General features: G+C 43.2%; 1 protein-coding gene across 1 annotated transcript; it reads right to left on the reverse strand.

Annotated features, from left to right (window-relative positions):
* Positions 1-288: 288 nt before the first annotated feature.
* Positions 289-10,497, reverse strand: LSM1 (LSM1 homolog, mRNA degradation associated). The gene is given in 4 exon segments (NM_001017952.1): positions 289-790; positions 3,848-3,963; positions 5,347-5,415; positions 10,285-10,497. Coding segments are annotated over 4 exon segments (402 nt in total). The 5' UTR covers positions 10,331-10,497; the 3' UTR covers positions 289-619.
* Between the last annotated feature and the right edge of the window lie 217 nt (positions 10,498-10,714).

The following is a 10,714-nucleotide window of genomic DNA, read 5'->3' on the forward strand; positions in this document are numbered from 1 at the left end:
AGTGGCTGAGACTCCACTCACAATGCAGGGGCCCCAGTTCCACACGTGCCACAACTAAGAGTTCACATGCCACAGCTAGAGGTCCCACGTGCAGCAACGAAGACCTGGCACAGCCAAATAAACGAACTAAAACTATAGTAGGTTGGAATTGTGACAGAAGGGAAATTCCACGTGTGTGTGTGTGGACTGCTTATACCTCTGAGAGGAGAAATTAAATGATGCCCAGTCACTGAAGGCAACACAAACTTGGGAAATAACACTGCAATTTTGAGATTCGAGTTTTATTTACAAGTAAATGAAGACTGTCCCCTGTAGCCGCTCATTTGGGGTGAGAAGAGCAATGTAAAGAAGTAGCTGTTGGCTCCACAGTGATGAGTGAGAGGAGTCCATGCCACTATTTCTTTAGACGATGATTTTGTAATTAAAATGAAAAACAAAAACAAAAACAAAAACAGAACACATGATTTCTTCATGTTGCATCTGTGAAAGAATTAAAAATAAAAATGACTTTTCAAAACTCTATTATAGAGTCTCTCATCACATGTGTGAGGTGACCAGGCTGTCACTTCGTTTAGTGACAGCCCTGCTCCCCAAGAGCGACAGTCTCTGCGCAGAAGACTTAATACTCCTCGAGAGTATCTGCCCGAGGGATGGACAGGCCTCGATCCTTCAGGGCCTGGACTTTCAGCTTCTCGGCTTCCAGCTTGGTCTGCTGTTCCACCCTCTGTTCTTCTAAGATTTCTTCAATAGACACTTGCTGGAGAGGTGTGTCACTCTCCTTTTCTAAGTCCTACAAAACAAGCAGGTTTGGAAAACTTTACTTTGTGACCAAGAATAGAAAACATCACAGATACAAAGGCAAATGGATTCCTATATCAGGCTTGAGTTATTTTACTTGTGCCAGGGCACAAACACCCTATGGACAGATAACACTTTACAAAGGAATGGCTGGCAACACTCCTATAGAACACACGGGTGTGGTTTAACAGGAATCAGTATCAGTGTGCATAACAAAGCTTTAGTCTGTGCAAAGTCCTACATGAGTTAAGAACTACTTTTCTTACAGCTATTTGCCCAACCCCAGGAAATCCAAGAGAGAAGTCACCGAGGTCAAGGTAGCTTAAAATAAATTTTGTATTTATACATAGTCAAAGTCAGCGTAATTTCTGGAGCTTTTTTTTTTTCGCTAAAAAGTATAAAACACTGATTCAAAGTAGAACCCCTGACCCCCAGCCCCCAAGCCAAAGGCAATCAACTGGCCCTCTGTTAACACAGGACTACTTTCTCCCCCATGGCAACTAGTCTTCTGGAGAAAACCCCAGCAAACCAGCTGGGTTAGTAAACCATTTTGGCCCCAACATTCTTCACAAATATTGGCTACATTTCCCATTTAATATGGTAAAATATGCTAATATTTTTATTTTTGAACATCCTAAACATCTGATAACCAACTTGATAATGCAGAACTTTGCTATAAAATTATCCATCTACTGACTGTTTCTTCTCCTTAAGAAGTTTATCTAGGTATCACTTGGTGTTTCTGTAACATGGAAAGCCTCCACGGACAGGGTACTCACATTTCTCATCCTCCGACTTTTACTTAAAAATCTGGGAAGGCATCAACGCAAACGCCACCTCTCCAAACGTTCCAGCCTACTGCTAGATGCTAATTTGCAGAGGCGGCCAAGGCCTCAGAAGCCACAGCGGTGACACCACGGATGGAGGACTCTCCCAGAGAGGTTAGAGCGAAAGCCACATAAATTCCATAAGCAAGCCCTGCCCCCAAAAGTTAGCTGCATCCAGCAAAATATACATTATCAAGTGTGATCTTCCCTCACAGCCCATGGGCGGCAGAAGGGAAGACAATGTTCTTGGCTCAGTGTCCTACCTCCTGGACTTCCCAATGTTATGCGCTGAGCTATTTGTGTGGTTATGACAATGCTGTTTCCCAACAATCAGCTTATTACTTAAGGCCGTGTGTCTCATTATCCTTGAGGTAGAAGCCAGGGACTTCACAAACAACTGCGTGTCTACAGAATGCACGTGGCTTCTAGTTTTGCGTTTTCCTAGAATTGGTACACGTCTTCAAACAGACCATCGATTCATAGAACTGTGGAAGCAGGCCCGAACCGTATTTCTTTAGTAATACCACTATAAAAAATTCTGCAGAATCTGAACCGTTAACATACCAAAAAAAGAGTACTCTTCTCCACGAAAGGGCTCCCAGGAAACAATGACACTTCAAGAATAAACACAAATTTTTCTCTTCACATACATCTACACAGGGCCGTGTCTGTGCCAATGTAACTGGCACAGAAAGTGTATCTGTGCTGTTTTCTATTCTTCAATTAAAGCAGTGTGTGTGTGTGGTCTTGTGACTTAAATCTTTCCCCTGATAGCAAAGTAATACATTTCCTCTCTAAAAGTTAAATTCAGAAAAGTAAAAAAGGAGGAAAAAATAATCACCCACCATCCTACCATCCAGAGATTGGGCAGTTCCTCTGAATATTCAGTCAGACGACAATCCCGACCCCTACATCCCAGGATACCATGGTGCTTTACATCAACCACAAAAATATTTTTAAAACTTGAAAGTTACTTCATATATTTCATAGCAATTCTTGGACAGCATTGATTAGTTCTTTCTGTTTCCAACATGAACAAACACGACCCTGGCAGAATTACCTCCTTACTTTCGCGAATGGTGTATAGTTAAAAACTGCTATGAAAACAAATAAACAAACAAACAAACAAAAAACAGCTACAGACCAAGCCACTTCTCTCCAAAGACTTCTGTAAACCTGACTTAACATGTGGCTAGGGATTGTGAAATGCTACTGAAAACTTTAAAGATAAAATCAAGGTTTGATTTTCCTGGAAAACGCAATAATCAGAAGCACCAGGATCAAGTCAAAGATATTAAATAAAGCACTTTTAAAGTAACTGTTTAATGTAAACTGTGAAATCATTTTATCTTCTTTAAAAATGTCAGAGTAGTTCTAATATATATTTTGGAGAAGTAGTTTTCTAATGGTTCACATACATACACACTCACACCTACAGAAACACCACTTGAGAGGATTTAACTTTTTACTTGACAGCTGGCTTTCCTGACAGATAATATGAACCTCCTCCTTGACTGGGAGCTAAGAAGCCAAGTGAGGTCGAGTCCATTCTCAGAAAATGAAGAAAGGCTTCTGCTGCAGGCACTCTTGCCCCCTGCTCCCTTTAAGACACAGATACCACACTGTACATGCCATGTGCCTTTCCCCCAACCCAACTGTCTGTACGCCTTGGAAGACCGTTTGCAAACAGCTGTTTAAATGACTACAAAATATTCCAGTGTTGGGAAGCCATATTTCATTGGACTATTCTTCTCTCGCTAGGTATCGGACTTCAATTTTCTGCTACTAAAGATACAAGAGTAATCTTCTAATGAACACATTTGTGTGGGACAGTGTTTTATATATATAATGGCTGCACCACTCAGCTCCTCGGACTTAGTTCCAGGGACTGAACCCTGGCCTCTGCGGTGAGAGTGTGGAGTCCTAACCATTGGACTGCTAAAAAACTCCCATGTAGGACAGTATTTTTTGATATCAGGTAAAAATCCATGATATTTTACTGCTAATGGGATCAAAATCTTTAATATGCCAGTAGGCACTGAAACAAAGCTGACTGTTCTCTGAAGCTCTCCTTTTACAATATCCCTTTCTTAAGCTAATTTGGTGGTTTCCCGTGAGAAGCTGGGTGAAGGTGGAAACATTTTTTCCTTCTTGAGAAGACAAAAAGAAACCTAACCGGTGTGATTGTCAAGAGCCATAGCAGCTTAACAGTTTTCACTTACTATTTCTCCTAGCAGGACCACATTTTCTCCTCTGACCACAAAAATCCCTCGAGGAATATCACCGTATTTTTTGCCCACATGAATACGCTCCACAGTCTGATGTAGCACTAAGTTAGCTATAAGTGTACAGGGAAGAAACAAAGACATTTAGTTCAAATTACTTTACAGGTAAAGGTCCATAACTCAATCAGTTATCTTGAGTAGAAACGATTAGCTGAACATGATTTTCAAACTTTCTAATTCTGGAAAATGCTAAAATTTCAAACAATCTCATCCTGTTTCATTCAGACACACCACTTGGAGATTTTTAAACAACTGCAAATAGAGTACTTGGGATTATGTTGCACTAATACAAGAAGGATGGTGGAAATAAATGAAGAAAATTAAATTCCTTATGAGTTAATTGCTGATAGCAACATGACTATAAGAAAATATGATAAGGTACTTGGAAAACTCTGAAGTCCAAACAACTGCAGAAGTTATCTTTTTTTTCTTTTAGAAGGAAACATTTTTTCTACTTTGTGCAGGTATGTGTGTGTGATGATTTATCAAAGATTTAACTTTGTTTCAGTACAGATGATTCATTTAATCCAATGTAGGTATTAATGGATTATGATACAACAGTAATCTGTTTTTTTCCCCTTGTGTTAGATGACTGTAATTTGGTAATCTGAGAGTAACATTAGTATTCACTACTTTCCCCTCATGTAGTCTGATGAATTTGACTTAAGGTTTAGGACCACAGTCTGTGCAGAAAAATTACTTTTCTTCCTTCAGTTGGTACTGCTGTCATCTTTGAAGAAACAACAGTACTATCATCTGTGATTCTTATAAGTATTTCAATTATGTTGTTCTTCCTTAGGCCCAAAGCCACTGACCTAGCTGATGTCCAACAAATGTTGACATGAACTGAAGTTTCTCAAGACAGGAGCAAATATAAGGTCTCTTTAGAAAAACGCAAGAGACAGAATCAAGATTAAGACCTTGAGTCTGATGTATCCCAAAGTATAAAATCCTGAGCTTAATGTTGGGGGTCCCTAAAAAGCTTCAGGAAAGGCCTCTGACCCACTTTTCATTGGACAGGGAGGGATTACCTTCAGGGCAGGAACTGCTTTGAAGAGTAGTCGCACCCAAGCCAATGTACAAATGAGCAGCCTTTTCAGTAGACTGAGTGTATTTCTATCATCTGGCTCCCTCTAATGGGGAAAATAAAAAATAGTCCAAAACACTGTAACCACATGTTCTAGTAGTGAAAACCAGTTTTAGAAATAAAATATAAGCTTGTAAACACAAGCTTTCAAACCACCTAATTGTAATTTAGAAAACAATGATGTAGTGACTTAAAACACTATTTCATCATGCCAGGTACATGAAAAAAGTTGCAGATAAACTTCAATACGAAACAACATAAAAATACAGTGGGCAGCTCTTATCATCCAGAGGATGGGATGATAAAAGCCACCATGGCTCTTATCATCATGGACTCATGTAATACATACCAAATTGATCAATGCTTCTCAAAAAGCCTATAAGTGTCCTTCCATCTCGAAGCAGGACCAAGTGCTTTTCTGGGGAGAGGAAAAGAGATCTTTAAAAAATGAACTGTTAGCTTCAGCAAGTTTACAGGGAAACAAAAACAGAGTTAGTAGCAGATTAAGCTTTACCATTTCCTATTACAGAGCATTTAACGCAGAGTTCATTGAGAAACTAGAGGGATGACCAAGGCAGCTGGGGATTAGTTTAGATGAGAAGATGCGTGGTGAAAAGAATCTAAGAGGGGCAGCAGAGTGGGGAAGGACTGGGCACGCAGTCAGGGGGCCCAACGGACTGGCTCCAGATGCCAGTGCTTGACAGTTAAACCCTGTCAGCATCATGTCAGTTTCTATACCTGCCAATTTGGACATTTGATCTAGATGGTCTTTATGATCTTAATTTTCCAAAATTATTTTCCCCTCATCTTAGAGAGTTTCTATTTCACACTTTGGAATCAGAGACGGTTTTAAATAAAAACAGTACCAAAGACGTGTAAAATGAGGATGCTGATAATAAAACCAGAGCAAAAATTCAACAGAATATATTGAGGGCTATGTGCTGTTCTGGGGCCTAGATATATAGTAGAGAATAAGACTCAGAGTCACCAACCTCATGAACTTATAAGCCTGGTGGAGAAAAACAAACATATTTAAAAAAATGACCTATGGTGATTAGTCTAGCAGAATAAAAACAAGACAGCAGGATAATATGAGAAAGGGAGGGAAAGAAGCTATAGAAGAGAGGGTGGTGAGGACTTCCAGGGTAGTCCAGGGGCTAAGACTCCACACTCCCAATGTAGGGGGCCCAGGAACAAGATCTCATATGCTACAACTTAGAGTGTGCATGCTGCAACTAAAGATACCATGTGCTGCAACTAAGACCCGGTGTAGCCAAGTAAATAAACAAACATGGGGGGGGGCGGCGGGGAGAGAAGGTGGCTAGGGAAAACCCCTCTGAAGAGGTGACTCTTCGAGACACTGAAGAATGACAGTAAGCCAGTCACTAGAATAGCTAGCAGACTGAGCTACAAGGGAAGCCCAGAATAGCTAGCAAAAATCACTTATTTGTCTTTAATGCCATGCATAAAGTACTTTCTAAGTCTTCCCTGGTGGCTCAGAGGTTTAAGCGTCTGCCTGGAATGTGGGAGACCCAGGTTCGATCCCTGGGTCGGGAAGATCCCCTGGAGAAGGAAATGGCAACCCACTCCAGTAACCCACTCCAGAATCCCATGGAGGGAGGAGCCTGGTGGGCTACAGTCCATGGGGTCACAAAGAGTCGGACACGACTGAGCAACTTCACTTCACTTTCTACATGCAGAACGTGGACCATAAAGAAGGCTGAGCACCAAAGAACTGATGCAAGACTCTTAAGAGTCCCTTAGGCAGCAAGGAGATCAACCCAGTCAATCCTGAAGGAAATCAACCCTGAATATTGGAAGGACTGATGCTGAAGCTGAAGCTCTGATACTTTGGCCACTTGATGCAAAGAGCCGACTCAATGGAAAAGACCCTGATACTGGGAAAGACTGAGGGCAAGAGGAGAAGGGGGCAAGAGAGGATGAGATGGTTGGATGGCATCATCAACACAATGGACATGAGTCTGAGCAAACTCTGGGAGACAGTGAAAGACAGGGAAGCCTGGTGTGTTATAGTCCAGGGGGTTGTAAAGAGTCGGACACCACTGAGCGACCGAACAATGCAGAACAGTGCAACAAGACAGTGATTCTTTCCTGAAGGAATTTATAGGCTTTTTTGTTGCTATAATTAAGATGCAGATGCTATAATAAAGATGCAGATGCAGATGCTATAATAAAGATGCAGAACAGTGCAACAAGACAGTGATTCTTTCCTGAAGGAATTTATAGGCTTTTTTGTTGCTATAATTAAGTACCACAAGAGGGCAAATCTTAATTACATGAGACTGAGAGAAACTGTATCTAGCTGGAGGTATCTGAGTTGGACTTTAAAGTCAAAGTGAAGTTGCTCAGTCGTGTCCGACTCTTGGCAACCCCATGGACTGTAGCCTACCAGGCTCCTCTGTCCATGGGATTTTCCAGGCAAGCGTACTGGAGTGGGTTGCCATTGCCTCCTCCAATGGACCTTAAAAGGTAGATAATTTTTGGCCATGGGAAGAGTGACAGGGACTGGGAAGAGGAGGGAAATCTGTAATTTAGGCAGAAGAAAAGGGAGCTGTGTATCCAGACGTGTGGCTAAAAGTTGAGGGTGTGAAGGGAATAGGAGATGAAGTCAGAAAAGTACTGGGAGCAGGCTGAGTTTGGATGTGACTTCATGGGGAGTAAGACAACTCTGAAGATTCAACTGGTAGAAAAAGAATGGTTTTGAGGATATTACCAGAGTCTGAGACATGAAGAAGAGACCTGAAGCAGGGCAGAGATGGGAAGGGAGAGGATGAGAGGATCAAGACACTGCAGTTATAAGGGATGGAATTGGTCAACCAAGAGTGTTTGTATATGTAGATATGTGTGTGAGAGTGGGAAGCTAAGAGATGGGTTAAAGATGATGCAGGAATTTTGAGTCATCTTGTCAGGAAGGACCATGTACCAAAAGTCAGGAGTGAAAGAAGCAAGATCCCGTGGAAGGTGTTTTGCTGTTGTGATTCTCCAGTAGTATCAAGACACCTGTGCAGAAACGTCAGCTGGCAACTGGAGATTTAAGACTGGAAGGCCAAAGAAGTCTGGATCAGAGCAATTTCCGATATGCCCACAAAGAGGTGATACCATTATTAAAGTCCAGGAACTCTCCTAGAGATTTAAAGAAAGCGGCAGCCAAAGATGGAACGTAGGAGTCCATTTATTTTAGGGAACAATAACTGTTGCAGAGATAAGAAAATCAAGTACCAGTGTTGGAAAAATCAAGAAAATGAAGAATCCTATGATAATGGCATCACAGTGCCAAAAAGGGGAAGGAATGCATTAGACAGATGTCTTTTAAGACTGCAGTTTCAGAAGCGTGTTGACCAAAAAATCTGACTGCAGGGTGACAGAGGTGGTCTACACCAGGTAGCCAGGAAACAGCTAAAATGGGAGATATTTAAGAGGTTTAGGGGTACAGATGTGAAAAAAGGAATGGGAATTTGATGGTGAAATATAACTGAAAAAAAAATATGACAGACAAGAACATACATGAGGGGGAGCAAAAGATATGAGCAAAAAAGGGTATTAATGGATTCCAGAAGCAGCTGGAAGGAAAAATAAATAAGACACAGACTGAAAGGGAGGAATACTTCCAAATGAGATGAGAAGATGTGTGAAAATACAGAAAGACTGAGGAGAGAGGAGGAAAGTGTGTGTGTGTTGCAGTGAAGGCTGCATATGAAGTGATTTGAAACCATTGAGTAGAGGAGGAGCTTGGAATCTGCAAAAGGGGTTAGAGACTTGAGAAAAACAATTCCTTTTGTTAGAACGGCAGGATGTGCTAGGGATCTCAAATAACTCAGATACATAACAAGAGAGGTGAGGGCACCATCCTCAGACAATTAGAATTAAAGATTTCATTACACGTTACAGACAGGCGTGTACAGTGGTTACTCACACATGAATTTGATCCAAGCTACACTACATTCCCTTCAGTAGCAAAATCACTAATTTGGATCTAAAAAGTGATTTCAGAGGATAGGGAGAGGATTTCATCACAAATTCATTCTTTACATGCACAGTAACTGCAGAAGATTGCTGAACTTGTTTGGAACTGCGTGGTAACTGTTTCGCAGCAATTACAAGTTAATGAGACAGATCACACAATTGTGCACAACTTTAAAAAGTGTTGTTTTAGGAGTAACTCACAGATCAGAGTTTGGAAGAACAAAAGACAACTGATACAACCGAGCTCTTCTTCAGGATAGTGACTAGGAATAAGGGAGGTCTTAACAGTAAGAGAAAACTAACAGAGAAAAAAAGTAAATTTGAAGTGACTCAGTCTTTCTGGAAAAGTCACTACCTAGTCTGAAAAGCTGCTGCTGCTGCTGCTGCTAAGTCACTTCAGTCGTGTCCGACTCTGTGCGACCCCCTAGACGGCAGCCCACCAGGCTCCACCGTCCCTGGGATTCTCCAGACAAGAACACTGGAGTGGGTTGCCATTTCCTTCTCCAATGCATGAAAGTGAAAAGTGAAAGTGAAGTCGCTCAGTCGTGTCCGACTCCAGCGACCCCATGGACTGCAGCCAGGCTCCTCTGTCCATGGGATTTTCCAGGCAAAAGTACTGGAGTGGGGTGCCACTGCCTTCTCCATACTGCTGCTGCTGCTGCTGCTGCTAAGTCGCTTCAGTCGTGTCCGACTCTGTGCGACCCCATAGACGGCAGCCCACCAGGCTCCCCCGTCCCTGGGACTCTCCAGGCAAGAACACTGGAGTGGGTTGCCATTTCCTTCTCCAGTCTGAAAAGCTAAATACTCTCAAACGGTAAAAGACTGCAAACGGCCACACAGTATAAACCCTACGTTTAGTGCTAATTAAGTCCAACTGCTGTTGTATTACTATTTTCGTTTCTGCAAGAACCCTTTCTCTGAGAATTCTCATTCATCCACCCAGTAACCACCTGGTACTTCGAAATACCACAGGTGGGAGACGATGGACCGGGGAAACGGTAACTTTCACATGTGAGCTTCAGCAGCCGCATCCCTGAAAAGCAGAAATGAATTCAACAGCTTGCCCGGGAGATCCGGTGGAAGCTGCGAGAGGCGGGATACAGGCAGAAGTCGACAAAGTGGCAAACGGCGTGTCCCATGACTCCGGCATCCTGCTAGGATGCCAACGCCGGACGTCCAGAACTGGACTAAATACACACCGCCCCCGGCCCGGACTCATTCTATCAGCTTCCTCCTTAAGAGGCACCCTCCTGGGAGGAAGGGTTTCACCCTAGACTTCACTCTGAGGAGATGAACTACTCACTGTCGATGTCCTCGATGAGGCTGGCGGTGCCAGGCATATAGTTCATTTTGAGTCGAGATGGAGCTGCAGCGTATGGCGGCGGTGGGCCAGCGCGTCCCACACCTCCTTCCTCCCACCGCGGTCGCCGCCTCTGCGGGACCGGGACAGGAACCCGGACCCGGACCAACGCCGCCGCCGCGGCTTTCAGCAGCCGGGGCCTGCCGGAAACGCCGCCATGTACACCACCCACTTCCGGGGCCACGTGCCCGCCCTCAGGAAGAGGCGGGACCGTTCATGTGGTTACCCCCGCCCCGGGATACCCTTTCCATAGCCCTGACGAGAAGGGGAAGAGGAGTCTAGACTGCACGGACAGTGCGGAGGTGTGTTCTCCCTTTTAAGGAACGCTCGTTCTCCTGCTTCCTAGACCCCAGAGACACAGACAGCCGCCCTC

Source organism: Bos taurus, chromosome 27, assembly GCF_002263795.3.
Source record: "Bos taurus isolate L1 Dominette 01449 registration number 42190680 breed Hereford chromosome 27, ARS-UCD2.0, whole genome shotgun sequence".
Taxonomy (NCBI): Eukaryota; Metazoa; Chordata; class Mammalia; order Artiodactyla; family Bovidae; genus Bos; species Bos taurus.